Raw genomic sequence first — 19,380 nt, 5'->3', positions numbered from 1 at the left:
ATACATAACCCCCTACAGTGTCCAAACCCTTACTAGGTTTGTTCCTGCTTATAGATTTTTGTATCTTGGTTATCTAAGCATAAATATACAATATCTGTAAATTTAACTACCCCCACACTCCTCAACCAACGAGTGTTATTATTATTAGTAGTAGTAGTAATTTATTTATTTAAAGGGGACAGTGTATATCAAGGGACATCTTTGCTTTTCAGCAATGTAAATATGCCAGAATTAGCTCGAAGGCTATTTCCCAGCTGTAGTCCCCAACAGACCGTCACAAAGTACAAGGTAACACAGTCAAACATTAAATGATACAACACAAGAGTCCAGCACGACCCTGTGCCGAAGGTGTCCACTGAGCAAGGTCCTGAACCCCGAACCGCTCCCCGGGCGCCGTAGGATGGCAGCCCACTGCTCCTAAATAGGATGGGTTAAATGCAAAGAACTGATTTTTGAATCATCAATCATTTTCCTTTTAGAAAGCATTTCCCCTCGGGGTTCAATAAAGTATTTCTGATTCTGAATTTTCAACATAATATTATAAAAGACACCACAGTTTTGTAGACACAGGGTTATGTAATTTAAAGTGCTGTTTATGCAGTAAACAGCATTACTTTTGGGTGTACTGGAGATTGTATTCAGTCTTCTTGCCTCACAATATAAACATATGAGTTCTGGTGTTACTCCACCTAAATTCTGATAACACCTACAACGAGCTAATGGTACGAGCGTCCCCGCGACACCTGAACGCATCACAGTTTGGACGTGCGTCCCGTGCGTCTGACGTCATCTGGTTTTCGTCTCGTTCCTCCGTTGGTTGGAGATCAGACCAACTAGCAGCTAGCTTGCTAACTAGCCGTATTTCTTTATTTTTCATACTTCTGAAGACGCCGTTATTATAAGGTCTATTTCTGCGTCTGATTCCACGGGACCGTATTTGTCTTCAACACAGTTTCGACGCAGTTTTTTCTCCGCTCACGGGGAGAAACACTGGTACGTAACAAATACGTTAAGCTAGCTAACTTAGCTCGCGTTAGCTTACCGTTGGATGGGAATTGTTCGCTACGCATAAATGCGGTTGGGCCTTAAGACATAGTTGGCTTTAAATTTACTGCTTTGTTTATTAAACTACACATCAGATCAGTTGGTTTCAGCCTTGTTTGCGTTATTCAGTGGTTCAGTGGTTTGTCTTAGCCTTAGTCATCATACAGTTGCTGAATTACACTCAGGCGTAGCAACAGGCCCAGTCTGGCGCACGTGTTAATGCGCGACAAAATGGCTTTAATTGTGAATAACTTATCAATATGTGAACAAAAGTGTATAATTAGGCGTGACAAGAGACGCATACATCCACTCAGTGTTTCAGAAGAGTTTCAGCAACTGTGATACGTTGCTTGAAACCTTCCTGGGCCCACACTTTACACAAAACTGTGTCAACAAAATACCCCCTGAATTAACTTATTTGTGTTCATGTTTCAGTGATTTCGTTCAACTGTGTTTCTGGTTGTATTGTTTGCCACCTTCATGTAGTTTAGAACTTAAAAAACAGTCAGGTCGATGTTAAAACACTACTAGATTATTTATGTCAGCCATTTTAGAATACAAAGTCCCTCGATGTTTTAAAATGCTGAAAATGGCAAAGTGATGAACTGCAGATGCTTGTGATAATGGCTTTTTTAATGTCAAGGATACAGTCTCAGAATTGTTTTAAAATGAGATCCTGGAGATCTTTATGGCTGCAGGTAAGTGAAATTATTTCCAAATGCTGGCCTCAGACCTAATCTTCATGCTGAACATTATTAATCTAATCTAATTAATTATTATTATCCACACTTAATCAGGAGACAGGGGTGAAAAATACTGGATCAAATCGGATTGTTACACAGAGAGCAGACTGGTTAATGCTATTTTTTTTTTTTTTTAGTTATTCATCTCATATTTCTAGATTTTATTATAATAAAAGAGAGCGCTTTCACAACTACTCGATTTGTCCAGATTTTCTGACTTTTCAGTTTGATCCAAACCAAAATTACAGGTGTAACACCTCCCCAGGCCCATTCAGAGACCCAACAGATGAAATTTGGTCAGACGAAAATAGATAGTCTCGGTCCGGGTCAAACTGAGCCATGGGTCGGTTGCTATGGAAGCAAATTTCAGCTCACTTCTTTGGTCTCTCCTTAAACGGAGGTGCAGAATTGCTTGCTATAAATTGCACAATGAGGACGTTCATTTAGCCTTGAGTGCAGTTGGTGCTGCAGGCAGTAATGCCATAATAATAATATAGTGGCAGCAATATGCATCTGTTCATCCCTCATTCATTCTTGTCAAAGCTACCTGCGGAACTGTTTATAATCCAATCATTGTCAAGTTTAAGGAGACCCACATTGATGATGACAACAGGACACAAGTGTGTAAGTTCTTTAGTGCGCTCGCTGAACTGCAATGTGAAACCAAACCCATACTAACCGTGTCTGTCAAAACATGGACTTTGGTGCCGACATTCACGTGTGAAAGGGCCCTAAGGAGTGATGGCACCTACATCCATCATGTTGTCGTTCAGCCACTGATGGCATCTGTCTTTTTTTAATTTTTTTGCAGAGCCATGTATAATGGGATTGGCCTGACAACTCCTCGGGGCAGCGGCACCAATGGCTATGTGCAGCGCAACCTGTCGAGCCTGCGGGTCAAACGGCCGCGTGATGAGCGCGGCGGCGAGCGGGATGAGAAGGACCGAGAGAGGCTGGAGAGTCAGCTCAACAGGCAGCCCAATGCCGACATACTGGAGCACCAACGGAAGAGGCAGCTGGAGGTCAAGTGTGCCGAGCTGCAGGACATGATGGAGGAGCAAGGGTACGACATTACTGATTAATTCATTTATGTTTCATAATTATTTAATATGTTGAATATAAAAAGTAATAACAAATGCCCATCACAAGATCCAGAGCCAAAAGGGATGTCTTTGGATCGCAGTAACAAATCTAAAGGGAACTACTTTATGCATGTAAAACTTTGGAAAGCTTCATATTCACTCATTTATAAAACTGTAACCATCAAATGTTTGGATTTTGTACTAGTTAAATTTTCATATGGATCAATCAGTTCTCAAAATAGTTCTTGTTTAAGCAGCATCTAACTGTTCCAGCAACTCTTAAACGGCGTTACCTTTTCTTTCTCATGTGACGACAATGTGGGCAAAAATATATCTGTTAAATTATATAGTACCAGTGATATGTGAATGTTGTTGACATACAGTAGACACTAGCTTGATACAGTGGGAGAGTAAAATAAGAATAGTGGCCAGAAGGTTGTTGCATTTGATTTGTACAGTTTTAAATACTCTGCTCTGTTTGGGTTGGCAGGTATTCAGCTGAGGAAATCGAGGAGAAGGTGAACAGTTTCCGTATGATGCTGCAGGAGAAGCAGGAGCCAGCTCCCGCCACCAATGAAAAAACGATGTAAGTGCAACACAATCAACAAGAATTAATGTTGCTCCAAAGTTTTGTTATAATAAAAACTATTGTGACTAAGGTACGTGGAAAGTGTGTCAGGATTAAAGCTGCACAATTTGAAGAAAGTCATATTGCGATTATTGTGGACTATATTGTGATTCGATTTATAGTAGAACAAATGGTACTATGAGTCTACTTGCTTAATTATCAAGGAACATGTGAAATACTGACATTTTGATATGTGTTTCTCAACTTGAACAAAGTTAAACAATATTTATTACAATATCAAGTATCAAGTAAAACAGATGTAAAACAGAACAAGGGGAGCGTGTTGCTCTCAGGAGGAGTCTCTATCCACAACTTGGAGGAGGAACGAGTATACATGAGTGTATTATATGAAGAGTATAATGTTTAGTTAATAGTTTACTATTAATAGTATAACAATAATATATTAAATACTACATTCATTACTTTCATATAATAGTATTCATTTTTCCCACTTGTTGAGTATTAAAACCAGTTACAGCTGTTTCATTTTTGTGGGCTGTTTTTTAAAATTTAATCCTTGTGCAAACATAAAGCTCTACGTCGGTCTCTAATTTGTTAATGCTAAGTACTAACTGGTCAATAATCATATTGTTCAACATTTAATGATTTACTGTAGCACGTCAAGCTTTTTTTTTTAAATGTAGTCATACACTGAGCCTAAGTGCTCAAACGGAAACTAACATTCACACTCACTCATACACTGGCGGAACAGCCGCCAGGGGCAAATCGGGGTTCAGTATCTGCCCAAGGACACTTCGACACGCAACCAGGGGGAGCCAGGGATTGAACCGCCGACCTTCCGATTAACGGCAAACCCGCTCTACCTCCTGAGCCACAGCCGCCCCTAATGTCCCGCCCCATCCAGGCTGTGAGTGTTCGGTTATCTTATCTGTTTTTAGAGACACATATGAGAGCCCGCAGTGGGCGGAGATAACGAGCAGACCGCAGCGCACACACAGAAGAGTGTCTCACACACTTTTACTGTTTTATTTATTTAGATAAATCGTGCAGCCCTAGTCAGAGTTATAAAAAAACTTCACTGTGATGCTTTGTTAGTGATCTTTGACAGGATATAAATATTGAGGCACATATATGTTCACATTATGCATTGGTCCCTCACAATGTGCTATATGTACCCAACCTGTTCGAATGCCTGCTTGAAATGTTTTTTATTTCAAGACACAAATATATATAAAAAAAAAAAAAAATGTCATTATCAAACTCTCCAAGCTGAAACAACAGCATAGACGATAGTACAAGTTGTGCTGTGCCACATTGGGTATCCAGCGCATCTCCTTGGTTCATATTGCAAAGTGTCGGTGATACAAAGCTGTTTGATTTGGTTTCTCTCAGGGTGACAGAGACTCATGCTCTGGCTGCAGCCAACCAGCAGAAGAACGACCGTCTTCGTGCTGCTTTTGGCATCGCCAGCGACTATGTGGACGGATCATCCTTCCACGCCGACCGCAAGGAAAGAGAGAAGGAGAAGAGAGAACAAGAACGCCTGGAGAAGGAGAAGCTGCAGCAGCAGAAATATACGTGAGTAGGACAAAACACACCCATAGTGCTGGTGTGGGTATCAAACTGATCGTTTTCATTTCAGCATAGCAAAGTCTCAGAGCTGGACAATGTAGTTAAAATTATTCTAGTATATTCCAGCAGTAGTAAAAGAAAAAAAAAAGGTTTAAAAAACATTTAGTATACAGTGAAAGAGAGCTGTGCGTGCAGCAAGTACTGTACAGCCGGAGGTGCAGGGAACTGAAAGATAAAAAAATATACGATTTAACCATGTTTTTTTCCCAACATGATGAGCTGCGTGTTTTGCTCAGTGCTTAGAGACTCATGAAAAGATAGAACGATCCAAAAGATTAATTAAAAATAGCTTTGTGTACTAATGAGTGATCAGTGTTGGGGATGTGTCAGAGTACTTGCATTATTTTTTTGTTGTAACATGTTATGTGTTAGTCTCAAGTAATCTGTTGTTTAGTTACATTTTTAAATAAGCTATCCGTCACTGTTTGCAGTAGTTCCCTGTTCCCTTTGTTGCCACAAAAAAAGGACACCCCCCTTCAGATTTGCTCCGTCTCTTTCCTGCTTCTTGGAGAACAGCTGCTGCTAGTGAAGTTATCCAATCCTACGGTTGTGTCAGCGCTCATCTGTATTTCAGCTAGCGAGAAGGCAGCGAGGACTGCCTTTACGTTGTGGAAGTCAGTAACTAAGCATTGACCTAGTTGAGTGGTTACTGGTTGAAACAGGAGATACTGTCTGTTATATAAGTATTGTGTTATTTTTATAGAGGCAGCTGTGTTAATATGCCTCTGCAGTTCGCTGTCAGGTCGTCAGCAGCCAAAAAGCTACACAGGTGCCCTCGGGTACTATTTACTTTCATGAATTGCAAAAAACTACATGTTGTATTAACTTGTTGGGGTACACAAAAATAATGTTTTTTTTCCTCAAGGTGTTTTGCATTAAAATGCAGCTGTGAGCAGAGCCTGTTAGGAAAGAGTCATCCACTTGTAGACCAGACAGATTTGGGAAAACCAGCCTCAAGCTCTGAAGAAGGCACAGTGTTAAATGTCAGCTGATGGAGTAAAGCTCGAGCTGCATGTTTGTGCTCCTGCTTTTTGAGACTCTTTAATACTTGTTGTGTTCTTTGTCAATCGCAAACCCCAGTCCTGCTCTGGAAAATTGTCTTAAACAACAGTGTAATGTACAATCATCACCCCCCCAGCATTATTTCTGTCCCTGACTCAAGGTCTGTTGCTCTCTCAGGTTGGTGGAAGATTCAGATAATTCAGAATCTCCTCCCAAGAAGCGCAGCCGGAAGAAGAAAAAGAAAAACAAGAACAGAGACAGGTGAGAAAATAAAACTCGATAAGAGCAGAAAAGCTCCTGACGGTGAAGAAAGTGTCTGACTGTTATTTGTTCCTTCTGTCAGCAGCTCAGAGAGTTGCTCCCCGTCTCCCCGACGAGAGAAGAAGAAATCCAAAAAGAAGAAAAAGAAACGGTATCCCATCACGGGGTTCTTGTCTTACGTTTCATTTAATCATTTCACTTATTCACTGATTATTGACTGGAAAATGTGTTTTTCAGTGAGTCATCAGAAGACGAGGAAGAAGACGACAGGTAGGTGTTTCTCTCAATCTGTCCTCAAGAACAATCAGCAGAGCATTGTTGCACAGTTCAAACTGTAAATAGAAAAGTTTAATGGAAAGACACTGAGTTTTTCTTGAATAAAATATATTGTAAATCTGCTTTTACTACATTCCTAACAAACCAGTGATCATTTGTAGTATTTGAGGAGTTCTGAATGAATGGGATTATGCGCAGCTTCATGTGTACATTTCTGTCACCCACTCGCAGTTCCTCAGATGAGAAGCAGAAGGTCTCAGAGAATAAAAGAAAGAAGAGTGAAAGTTTGAGTCCTCCAAAAGCAAAAGCAGCACGGCACAGGAGTGTCTCCTCCAGCTCTGCTCACAGGTATGACGGTGATGATGAAAATATTTATTTCATTGAGAATCTGCATTCTGTTTATCCTTTAAACGGAGACTATTGTTACTGCTGGAGCAGATTGTGGCCCTTGTATTCCATCCTTTTAAGGCAGCCAGATGGGCCACAGTGTGTTTCACCTCTGCTTCGTGGAGAAAACACAGCTCGTCTGTTTTTAACAGAAGGCGTGTCGAAAAGCACAAAGTAGGCAGGAAATAAGACACAGCATGGAGAATCCTGTCAATATTTTGATCCTATATTAGTAATATACACAAGTAAAACAGACCAAAAAATTTAACTATGTAATCTACTTACCCACGGTAGAAACACAAAAACAAACATCATCATGAAACAAATCTCTCCGCTGGGGTATGAAGCCATGCAGAGGACGGAGGCAGACGCGCTTCCCTGTAGAATCGAGGTTAGCACAATTGAACAACAATCTCCAGCACTAGCTCAGCCAGCTCTTTAACTGGCAAAGAAGTTCATAATCTTTCATTAATAACGTTCATCAAATGTATTTCTATACTTCAGAACATGTAGACCAACTTCTGTCATTTAGCCCCCACTCTGTGAAAGCAGTCTGTCCAGTTGGGACGGCTATAAACACTTTTTGGATGGCACTTTGTACACACTAGTTTTGGGCAAGTCAAAAATCAATTTTCCAGAGAGAAGCGTCTCAGTAATGTGCATTTATTTTTTCCTATGATGTCATCAGCCAGTCTCCGGCTCCAGTGAGATCACGTCAGCAGGACCAAACCGCGAGAAAAGCTGATGAAGGTAGAAAAGGGAGATCGCCAGACAGGAGGAGACGAGGCTATGAGGAGCACAGCCCACATCATCAGGGAGGCGAAGGGGTGAGGATGTTGCACTAAACACTTTCAGAAACTTTCATTAGGATATGTTTTCTTTTGCTTATAGGATCCTAAACTAATCTTTAACTGTTATATTTGATCCTGTATCTGTATTTTACTCTATTGTGAACTTAAAATTGTGTGTAAAATAACACCAGCAAATCTTTTTTCTGTCATTTTAGAAGAGGCCCAATCTTGAGAGAGAAAAAGAGCGACTGAGTGAGGTGGAGAAGACCTCCGCCAAGAGGAGACATGACTCTTCATCCCCTTCTCCACCACCACAGACAGGAAAAATCATGGAGAGGGAGAAAGGGACGAGGTCCAGAAGCAAACAGAAGGAGAGTGTGGAAGGGAGGCGCTCAAGAAGCAGAGAGGTGGAGAAAAGGAGGCGTTCAAGGAGCATAGAAAACGAGAGGGAGAAAGGGAGGCGTTCACGAAGCAAAGAAAAGGAGAGAGAGAGGGTAAAGCGATCCAGAAGCAGAGAGATGGATAAAGGAAGGCGATCGAGGAGCAGAGAAATGGGAAAAGGGAGGCGTTCAAGGAGCAGAGAAAACGAGAGGCAGAGAGGGAGGCGCTCCAGAAGCAGAGAGATGGAGAAAGGGAGGCGTTCAAGGAGCAGAGACGTGGAGAGAGGGAGGCGTTCAAGGAGCAGAGACGTGGAGAGAGGGAGGCGCTCCAGAAGCAGAGAGATGGAGAAAGGGAGGCGGTCAAGGAGCAGAGAAAATGAGAGGCAGAGAGGGAGGCGTTCGAGGAGCAGAGAGATGGAGAAAGGGAGGCGTTCCAGGAGCAGAGAAGTGGTTAAAGGGAGGCGTTCGAGGAGCAGAGAAGTGGTTAAAGGGAGGCGTTCGAGGAGCAGAGACGTGGTTAAAGGGAGGCGTTCGAGGAGCAGAGACGTGGTTAAAGGGAGGCGTTCGAGGAGCAGAGACGTGGAGAAAGGGAGGCGTTCCAGGAGCAGAGACGTGGAGAAAGGGAGGCGTTCCAGGAGCAGAGACGTGGAGAAAGGGAGGCGTTCCAGGAGCAGAGACGTGGAGAAAGGGAGGCGTTCAAGGAGCATAGAAAAGAGGGAGAGAGGAAAGGAGAGTGTTCCTCAGAGGACCCGACATGACTCGTCCTCGTCCTCCTCCTCCTCCTCCTCCTCGTCCTCTTCATCTCCTTCTCCTCCACCTAAACAGGAGACTAGGATTGAAAAGAGCAGAGACACTGAGCGGGAGAAAGATAGGAATAATCAGGACAAAAAGATAAGACATGACTCCTCATCTCCCTCTCCTCCCCCTGAGAAGGAGAGGAGTGGAGAGAGGGAGCGCAGGACCGAGAGAGATCTGCTGTCGAGGCCACCAAATGAAAGGGACAACAGGAAAGACACCGGAAGGAGACAGGAGAGAGAGACATCTCCTTCCCAACAGAAAAATGACAGAAGAAGAGATCCCCCGTCACCGGCCTCCCGATCACCCGTCACCAACGGGCGCCAAAGGGAGGAGGAGAGGAGGAGAGACCAGGACAGGGAGAGCACCAAAGAGAGGGAGAGGCATCTGAACAAGCAGAGCGAACAAGACAGAGAGCGAGGTCAGGAAGGCGGCAGAAAGAGAGACGAGGGTGCGGAGAAAGGCAGAAGAGCGGAGATAAACAAGAGCCAGGAGAAGACGAGAAGCCCTCCGAGGAAGGAGAAACCGGCCGAGAAGAGAAGAGAGAGCAGCAGCAGCAGTGGTAGCAGCAGCAGCAGTAGCAGCAGCAGCAGCGGTAGTGACAGTGACAGCTCCTCGTCCTCCTCGTCATCTTCATCTTCCTCTTCGTCCTCATCCTCTGAAGATGAGGGCAAGCCGAAGGAGGCGGGGTCAGCAGGGAAAGAAAAAGGTGCACCGTCCGTTATTGGGGCTGCCGTTCAGAGGTATATAGCCAACGGTAAAAAGGAAAGCCCGGCCTCTGCTCCAGAGAGCGACGGACCTCGACGAGTCCAGAAGGAGAGAGAAGCCGGAGGAGACAAACATGAGAGGGAGAGACCGCCTCACAGAGCTCCCGCAGAGAGTTACCCGTCCCGGACAAAAGGTCAGGAGCGATACAGCCCCACACAGATGGACAGCCCCAGTCCGCCTCCTTCCCCGTCCAACAGAGCGGACGGCAGCAGAAGCAGCAACAGGAACGCCTCCCCCCCTCCGGTCAAAGCAGAGAGAACCAGGGTGGAGGTGAAAGTCGGGGAAAGGGACAGAGGGAGGGAGAGGGAGGCACCCAGGAGGCCGGTGAGGTCTAGCCCTCCAGCCAGGAGGTCGCGCTCTCCGCCCCAGAAAACCTCCATCTCCTCCCCGGCCCGTAGAACTCCACCGAGGCAGTATCAGGAACCGCTGCCGCGATCCAGGAGAGCTTCTCCTCCTCCGGCCTGGTCAGACCGGGAGAGAGAGAGGCAGCGGGACAGAGAGAAGGAGAGGAACAGGGAGAGGGAGAAGGACAGAGAACGCGAGCGGATCGCCAGGAGAAGCAGGTCCAGAAGCCCGAGGAGGCGAAGCCCCCCGGCAGGTAACAGGAGAACGTACACATGCTGGTCTCTGCTGTCTTAACACCTGTCCCCCTTAAAGACGGCCATGTCTGAGTCAGGGCTGCGAAGATTAATAGAATCACTTATTAGCTGTTAACTATGAAATTAATTAAAAACTGTTTTGATAATTGGGGATTAACTGGGTTATTGACAAAATGAGACATTTGAGAGCGTCCTCTCCGGCTTTGGGAAACACTGATCGACAGGGTTTTTTTTGCAGTTTGCTGACATTTTAGAGTAAACTAGTCTATAAAATAGACTGAATATAGTTTCAGCCATAGTCCGAGTTAGAGTAAATGGGGCGAATTTTATGAAACGATGGTTTGGCCTTCACAACTGTAACCTGTTGGGGGCCCTTAATGCCACATGGAAGTGGTAAAAAAAAAATTTAAACCTTCAGTAAATATCACTTACATTTACTGACCTTTTAATATTGCAAGAAGCTACAAAAGGGAAAAAAAAGTAAAACCTATATTTCAATGTTTCTTTAAACGACAGTTGTTTTTTTTCTGTTTAAACGAGTTTAGCATTTTGCACCTTAGACGAAAAACTTTTTTACGTCAATACATAAACGTATTTATTTATGAATGCTGGATGTATTTAGGTAGACAGACAACTTATAAGATAAAAAAAATGTTTCTTGTGTTTTTAAATATACAGGTGCTGGTCATATAATTAGAATATCATCAAAAAGTTGATTTATTTCAGTAATTCCATTCAGAAAGTGAAACTTGTATAATGTATATGATTAATTCCACACAGACTGATATATTTCAAGTGTTCATTCCTTTTAATTTTGATGATTATAACTGACAACTAATAAAAACCCCAAAATCAGTATCTCAGAAAATTAGAATATTGTGAAAAGGTTCAATATTGAAGACACCTGGTGCCACACTCTAATCAGCTAATTAACCCAAAACACCTGCAAAGGCCTTTAAATGGTCTCTCAGTCTAGTTCTGTAGGCTACATAATCATGGGGAAGACTGCTGACTTGACAGCTGTCCAAAAGACGACCATTGACACCTTGCACAAGGAGGGTCATTGCTAAAGAGGCTGGCTGTTCACAGAGCTCTGTGTCCAAGCACATTAATAGAGAGGCGAAGGGAAGGAAAAGATGTGGTAGAAAAGTGTACAAGCAATAGGGATAACTGCACCCTGGAGAGGATTGTGAAACAAAACCCCTTCAAAAATGTGGGGGAGATTCACAAAGAGTGGACTGCAGCTGGAGTCAGTGCTTCAAGAACCACCACGCACAGACGTATGCAAGACATGGTTTTCAGCTGTCGCCTTCCTTGTGTCAAGCCACTCTTGAACACGACACAGCGTCAAAAGCGTCTTGTCTGGGCTAAAGACAAAAAGGACTGGACTGCTGCTGAGTGGTCCAAAGTTATGTTCTCTGATGAAAGTAAATTTTGCATTTCCTTTGGAAATCAAGGTCCCAGAGTCTGGAGGAAGAGAGGAGAGGCACAGAATCCACGTTGCTTGAAGTCCAGTGTAAAGTTTCCACAGTCAGTGATGGTTTGGGTGTCATGTCATCTGCTGGTGTTGGTCCACTGTGTTTTCTGAGGTCAAAGGTCAACGTAGCCGTCTACCAGGAAGTTATAGAGCACTTCATGCTTCCAGCTGCTGACCAACTTTATGGAGATGCAGATTTCATTTTCCAACAGGACTTGGCACCTGCACACTGTGCCAAAGCTACCAGTACCTGGTTTAAGGACCATGGTATCCCTGTTCTTAATTGGCCAGAAAACTCAAAAGTGGGGCGGCTGTGGCTCATTGCATTTCGCAAGTGTCCTTGGGCAAGATACTGAACACCGAATTGCCCCTGGCGGCTGTTCCGCGTGTGTATGAATGTGCGTGAATGTTAGTTTCTGTTTGAGCACTTAGGCTCAGTGAGTGAGTGAATGGTGAATGGGCGCTATACAAGTACAGAGCATTTTTATAAACTCGCCTGACCTTAACCCTATAGAAAATCTATGGGGTATTGTGAAGAAGAAGATGCGATACGCCAGACCCAACAATGCAGAAGAGCTGAAGGCCACTATCAGAGCAACCTGGGCTCTTATAACACTTGAGCAGTGCCACAGACTGATGGACTCCATGCCACGCCGCATTGCTGCAGTAATTCAGAAAGAAGGAGCCCCAACTAAGTATTGAGTGCTGTACATGCTCATACTTTTCATTTGGCCAACATTTCTAAAAATCCTTTTTTTGTATTGGTCTTAAGTAATATTCAGATTTGCGGAGATACTGAATTTGGGATTTTCAATATATCAGTCTGTGTGTAATGAAGGATTATAATATCCAAGTTTCACTTTTTTAATGGAATTACTGAAATAAATCAACTTTTTGATGATGATCTAATTATATGACCAGCACCTGTATATGCGAAGATAAAAATAAAGTTATGAGGAGCATCGATTTTATTTTTTTTAGAAACAAAGATTGTAGATCATTGATTAAGTCCTAGATGTTAACAACATTATCATTTACTGATTCCATAAGGGCAAATTTTAATGGCTGAACTGAAAAGTATATTTTCCTCCTCCCAGGTCCCGCCGCTCTCCTCCACAGCGAAGGAGGAGCAGCCGCTCCCTCTCCAGAGAAAGAGCGAGAGAAAGGGAACAAGAGAGGATTCGGCAGAGGGAGGTAGAACAAGAGAGACAAAGGGAGAAAGAGCGCCTGCACCAAAAAGATGTTCCCCAACCCCGCAGGTCCTCGTCATCCTCATCCTCCTCCAGCTCCTCCTCTTCCTCCTCGTCCTCACCTTCACCTCCCCCAGAGAGGAAAGACACAAAAGCACTTCCAGAGAGAGACAGAAGAACCGAGCGAGAGGACGAGAAGAGAGAAGACCGAGAGCAGAAAAGTCGTTCCTCTTCTTCTCAGGGCCCTTCCAGACCCGCATCTCACGTTCCAACCTCAGGTAGAGGAGGCTCCCAGGCGGACCCCAGGCGCCATGACGTGGCCCCCAGAAGGTCTCCGGCTGGTGGCCAACCAGAAACCAAACATGTGTCACCAGCGGCACCCCCTCAACCGTCACACCAAACGGTGAACGGGAAGGAGGCAAATGCAAACAAGAAAGCCAACAGGAGTAGCAGCTCCAGCTCCTCTTCCTCATCGTCGTCGTCCTCTTCGTCCTCCTCTTCGTCCTCCTCTTCAGACAGTTCTGACTCTGAAGTTGAGCAAGGAAAAGGGTAAGCAGGAGACGGGGGAGAGTTGAGCTGTGTGAGATACATGAACACAAAGAACATTTTACTTTCTAATGATGAAATAATAAAACTTGTTCATCGTTAACTACTTAATATTTATTAATAATTTCCCTTTTTACTGTTTTCTTTTTCATAGGAAGACGGACAAAGCTCAGAGCTCTCCTTCCTCGTCTTCATCATCTGAGAATGAAAAGGAAATTAAGAAAAAGAGGTGAAAAGAACAGATAACTTGATCACTCACAAGGCGAAGCATTACTGATCAATTTCTGGTTTGTAAAGCTTGATTTATACTCCTGCGTAGGGTCTACGTGCGTAGCTACACCGAGGCTATGCTGTCGATTTGACACAGAAGTATAAATTGCACTTTCGTAACGCTGTCCGCACACTGGAGGATAATTGGGCAGATTCTGGGTCCGATTCACCTTCCTGACAATCGGGGTCGCTCCCTAGACGAGGCTGGTCTGGACAGATTATCGACCCTAATGATCCTCTAGTGTGGGTTACAGACAAAATCTCAAATTGTAAATCAGGGAGCCACTGATCAGAAACGCGCAACAGCCAACCTAGACTAGATCATCTGATGTGCGTTCTTAAGATCAAAATATAAAAAATCTGTTAATTCTGTCGCTATATCGGTGGTATCCCACGTCAACCGCACAAACCCACTCTTTTCCGCATTAAAGAAACATTTAACTCATGAAAACATTTTTCATATTGTTGCAGAATTGTGCAAAATTGAAAAAAATAGTTTCAAGTTTCACATGAGCATAAAGTTTTACAAAATATACGGCCCACGTGCCAGAACCGTCTGTGTGGGACGGCGTTGTGGAGGTGGGATGTACTGGGCGAGTCTGATGGCATATGGCACTAATGAGCCTCCTCAGCGCTTTGAGGCTCGGGGCTGGATCAGTCTGTAGCTGAAAGTGCTCCTGAGCTTCCTCAGCTCAGCATGGAGAGGATGAGTGATGTTATATCTGGCCCTTAAGACTGTTTGCTCATATAAAACCATGTGACCACAAAGTGGAAGTTAAATCTTTTATTTACATTGATCACATTTAAAACAAATTGATTGCTGAACTAGACCAAGGCGCAACAGTTGTATTGATGATACCAGCCCACACACAACCAGTGACAGTTATTTGTACAAAAGTTATGTTATTTGGATTTCCTCTTATTGAAAACAATTAACCACCTAACGATTTCATACTTGTTTTGATCTCAAGTCTTTAAAAACTAAATGTAAGATTCTTATGGATGTTTATGGGTTTATGTTAATAAATTATCAGCCGATTCATTATTATCAGATTTTTATTAGTCTGCCTGCTCTTGTGTTTTTGCTTTCTGACTCACTTAACATCCAGCTCAGTGTGACTGGATGGAAGAGCAGAGTTTTAAAAGGCACAAGGAATAATTTTTTTTACTTTTTGAATTGGAGCACTTCTAGTAGGGCTGGGCAATAATACTAATGATGATTATCGCAATATATAATAATATAGTTTTCCTCAATAACAATATAATAAATGTTCAATAAATATTTGGTTGAATTAATTTGTGTCATGGCCAAATTAGCACTCAATTTTTCTATTAAAATATTTATTTTGTTGAGGAAGAGGGACTGAAAAAAGATTTACTAATCATATTTGTTGAAAAAGATTTGATCATAATAGTTTTGAATGTTCTACCTCAGATTTGTGAAGTGATCCACTGTTTGGCATCAAGTGTTTATCACGTTCCGACCATAAAGAAAAGTTTAACCACAGAATTAACCATCTGGTTTCTTCAGTTTTCACTCAGGAGCAAAAATCAGCCTTTAAACTTGAAAGAAAAAATGATGTGACATATATCGTGATAATTATCGAATGAAATGTTTTTATCGCGATAACATTTTTGGCCCGATCGCCCAGCCCTAACTTTTGGTATATTTGTAGTCGTATTGATCGGCCATGAGTCAGCAGTTCTAATATCAGCAGCGTTTCACCATCATGCTGCTTTTTCCTACCTCATTGTTCAACATGTATTGAATTATAATGAAATCTTTTCTTTTTAACAATATAAATTTCTTTCGTACCAACTTGTTGTTTTGAGATTTTTGTGAAACTACACCGCACCAAAGCAGAGCTCTGCAGCAGTGTGCTGGTGTCTGATTGTGTTTTTCCTCACAGCCCTGCCAAGTCCGGGAGGGTGCCTGCTGATTCGCTGAGAGATTCTCGCTCACTCAGCTATTCTCCTCCAAGGTACATGAGAGCACCGTCGCCCTCGGCCCCTCGCAGGTCTGTAGCCACTGCGTGACATTTAAACAGGAAAGAGAGTGACAGCAGCTTTAACTAGAAACCCATAGGACCCTTAACACGCATCTCCGCTGAATTTTACTGGTGAATTTATAGAAATGCCTGTATTTATTGGCGGTTATCTTACTGTGGCAGCTTTTCGTCCTGGCATGTACCCAGATGTCTAGTCAGCGAACACTGCACTTTCTCCGGGGGTTTCCAGCTTTACTTATGGATGTCAAACTTTGTCATTAATAGATGACATAAAAATGTTGACAAATGTTTCAATACAAGAAGAAAGAAAGAAAATATGTAGAAAAAAAAGCCAGGCCTCTCATGTTTCTGCATCGTCCTAATTTCTAGCTATTCAATTAGACACTTGAGGGCATATAAACATACTGACTCCTGGGTAAAGTGTCTCGAACTGCTGCTCTTTTAATACACCTACAACACATTTCTCCATTTAAATGTATGTTAATCTCTTTATCCTACCTTGCACAGAACATGCGCTTGTTAAAATGTGCGATACAATTAAAGTAGCCCTAATTTATAAAAGCTCAGGGTGCACCAGCATCACTTGCTCACTGATGAACAGGACATTTAGTACTGAACTAACGATTATTTTTAATATCAAATAATCTGTTTATTATTTACTCTATTAATAGTTTAGTTTCTATAACTATAAACCGCGTCTCATCTGACAATAAATGTACGTTGTTCTCATAGACTGTATAAAAGAAATGGACGTAGTCATCGTGACGTCACCCGTTGGTTTGTGGACCACCGTGTTGAAGCCTCGAGTTTGGCCGATAGGGCGCCGCCATGTTGAGTTTTTGCAACCAGCGGCACCGGACTTGACCATATACGGACGAGGAGCTAACGGCCGTGTGCGGAGCTAGCTAGTTTGCTTAGCTAGGTGCATCTGTAAATTACCTTAACTGTCATTTTAACAGGGCTGATAACTTTGTCTAGCGAACAACCGGCTTAAAACTAAATGTACTCACCAGAGAAAGTGAACAGCCGACTCCTAATAAGCTTTTTTGACGGCGCTCGTTAAACTTAGTGTCGTGGGTACGATTCACTCTAGCCTGATTGACAGGTCATAATTTACTAAATGAACATCATGTTGTGTTGAAGAAGACTTGAAACTAGCGACTGAGACCGTAAACTCATCAGGAACGTGCTAAGAAGTAGCCTAATTTTACTATTATTTATAATTGAACCGGACTTCTTTTTGCAACCAGAAGAGTCGCCCCCTGCTGGCCGTTCAATAGAATGCAGGTATTATGGACTTTGTTGTTGACTTTGCATCTCAGACCGGAAGCTTCCTGCTTGGTTGTACCTTGTAAAATGTAAAAATAGTCATTGTGGAAAATGACTATCAGTTTTTCCCAAAGCCCAAGATGACGTCCTCAAATGTCTCGTTTTGTCCAAAGATATTCAGTTAACTGTCACAGAGGAGGAAAGAAACCAGAAAATATTCACATTTAAGAAGCTGAAATCAGTTAATTATCAAAATGGTTGGCGATTCATTTAATAGTTGACAACTAATTGATTAATTGTTGCAGCCCTATTATAAATGATGATTTTGTTTAACCTTCTGCCTCCCTGGTAGGAGCGGCAGCAGGCAGTCACCGGTCCGCTCGTCATGCGGCAGACGCAGGAAATGAGCTGAAAACCGGAGACTCTTCACTTCTTTTTTTTGTGTCGTTTCTCTGGTCGCCTCTGGCTGGTTTGAAATGGACTACAACACGGGCTCCACCGCCAGCGGTCAGTAGATATCCTGTGAACGTCAGGGGACTCCATTTTGGTTCAGAGCGACCACACAGTTATCAACAAAAGTGTTTGTTTTTTAAGCAACTACGACGACCAGAGGCTGGCTTGTACATTTCTTTTTATGAGCTGAATAAGAAGCATACACAGTTAAGTAAAACGTAACTCTAACAATGTTCCTCTGTACTTGTAATGTTTGTTGCGTTCTACCTGTAGATACGAGCTGTCTGTATTTTGGTTATCATGTAATAGATAATCCGATTTCCATTTAATGTGAGCAGAAACTGAAACGTGGGTAATTTCTTTGGTGAAAATGGTTAATGATAATAAAAGGCAATTGTACATTTTATTTGTGTGGAATTTGTCCATCTGGTTACTGTGTGACATAAAACCTTAAAGGATTGGTGATGTTTTATCTTGACAACATATAACTGGGTCACGTGTTCCTTCATCACCATGAACACGCGCACTGCAGTTTATTCTGACTCAGTCCTCAGACACCGTCCTGCTGCCCCAAACACTCACTAGAGCTCCACATGTGGATTCATCCGCCGCTGAAAGTAGTCCCCAACAAAAACACGATTTTCCTCCATTTGTTAAAAACTACTTGCCAGCTGGGAAACTTTTTAGTTGTGAGGTGTTTTTTTGAAGTTGTCTCTTCAGTGGGAACCTACAACGGAGTCTTAGGGCCATGTTAAGGGGGGAAAAAATTGAGGATTAAGATTTATTTTTATTTTGCAATTCTAGAATAAAGTGGAAACGAGTCATTTTGACTTTATTCTCGACATCTGGACTTTGTTCTTTACACTTAATTTGTAACATTTAGAACTTTATTCTCAACATTTTTTACTTTATTTTGATATTTCTACTTTGTTTCCAGTTTTGTTTTTTACTTTTATTCTGGTCTTTTTCTTTATTCTCGACACTCGACTTTATTCTCATCATTTTTTTACTTTATTCTTAATCTTTTGACTTTATTCTTGAACATTTGTTGGGCTTTATTGTCAACATTTTGACTATTCTAGACATGTTTTACTCATATTTTTGGTCTTCATGGGGGTTACAATAACAGAAATGTAGAATATCTAAAGGTATATTGGATTTTAATGTCAGTGTAAATAATGTATAGCTTAAATTATTTATTGAAACTGGCAGATACACAATGCTGTCAGTTAAATGTGAAAATCAGGTTTAAAAATCAGGTTGCTGCTCAACTGAGCCTCATGTATTATATTGTCTCCATCAGTACAGCAGAGAGAAGATTACAAAGCTTTGTAATTTGCTGAGTTCATTCCTCTAATCTTGTGCATGATTTAAGGAAGCAGAGTAACTAAAATGCACGTTATCTATCTAATAACATAATAAAAATATATTATTAGATATATAACGTGCATTTTAGATTATTACAGTTTTCTTTGGGGTTTGTTCCAACACATCAGTTTACTCACTTTGAAACTGTGATAGTAATGTGTTTCTTTCTTGTCTAAGCATTTTTGTTTGAGGGGGTGGAAACGGGCCGTGGACAAAAAGATTACTCAACGTTAAGTGTGACCGGACGCCAGCTTTGGCTGCTGTTGTAATGCTGAAACTGGGATGGCGACATCAGTGTTAGGTGTGTCTTTACTGGTAGTTTAATTTCACACAAATCTTGGACAAAGGCAAAGCAGTTTTTTCATTACTATAGTATAATTTTTGTTTGTGAACTGAATCAGTTTTATTGGAAAGGAACTAGACTCGATTAGAAATGCTGTGGATCTTGT

At 42.3% G+C, this 19,380-nt stretch overlaps 1 protein-coding gene across 1 annotated transcript; it reads left to right on the top strand.

The window, feature by feature from the left end:
- The first annotated feature begins 769 nt into the window (after positions 1 to 769).
- On the top strand, positions 770 to 17,969 carry srrm2 (serine/arginine repetitive matrix 2). The gene is made up of 14 exons (XM_038708171.1): positions 770 to 993; positions 2,599 to 2,850; positions 3,360 to 3,455; positions 4,851 to 5,036; positions 6,270 to 6,353; positions 6,439 to 6,504; positions 6,591 to 6,623; positions 6,861 to 6,977; positions 7,705 to 7,843; positions 8,023 to 10,361; positions 12,924 to 13,565; positions 13,717 to 13,791; positions 15,743 to 15,850; positions 17,463 to 17,969. Exons 2-14 carry the CDS (start codon positions 2,603 to 2,605, stop codon positions 17,515 to 17,517), a joined length of 4,188 nt encoding a protein of 1,395 aa, XP_038564099.1. The 5' UTR covers positions 770 to 993; positions 2,599 to 2,602; the 3' UTR covers positions 17,518 to 17,969.
- The last annotated feature ends 1,411 nt before the right edge of the window (positions 17,970 to 19,380 follow it).

The sequence above is a fragment of the Micropterus salmoides genome, unplaced genomic scaffold (assembly GCF_014851395.1).
Source record: "Micropterus salmoides isolate LMB-PRFRI ecotype aquatic unplaced genomic scaffold, ASM1485139v1 Ms_hic_scaffold_10, whole genome shotgun sequence".
Taxonomy (NCBI): domain Eukaryota; kingdom Metazoa; phylum Chordata; class Actinopteri; order Centrarchiformes; family Centrarchidae; genus Micropterus; species Micropterus salmoides.
This window is presented reverse-complemented; position numbering and strand designations above follow the sequence as displayed.

Excerpts from the sequence above, each read along its gene's own strand:
- srrm2 (XM_038708171.1), top strand. The coding sequence starts at position 2,603 with ATGTATAATGGGATTGGCCTGACAACTCCTCGGGGCAGCGGCACCAAT. Across the intron at positions 3,456-4,850 it reads GCCACCAATGAAAAAACGAT|GGTGACAGAGACTCATGCTC; the intron begins GTAAGTGCAACA and ends GGTTTCTCTCAG. Across the intron at positions 7,844-8,022 it reads ATCATCAGGGAGGCGAAGGG|AAGAGGCCCAATCTTGAGAG; the intron begins GTGAGGATGTTG and ends CTGTCATTTTAG.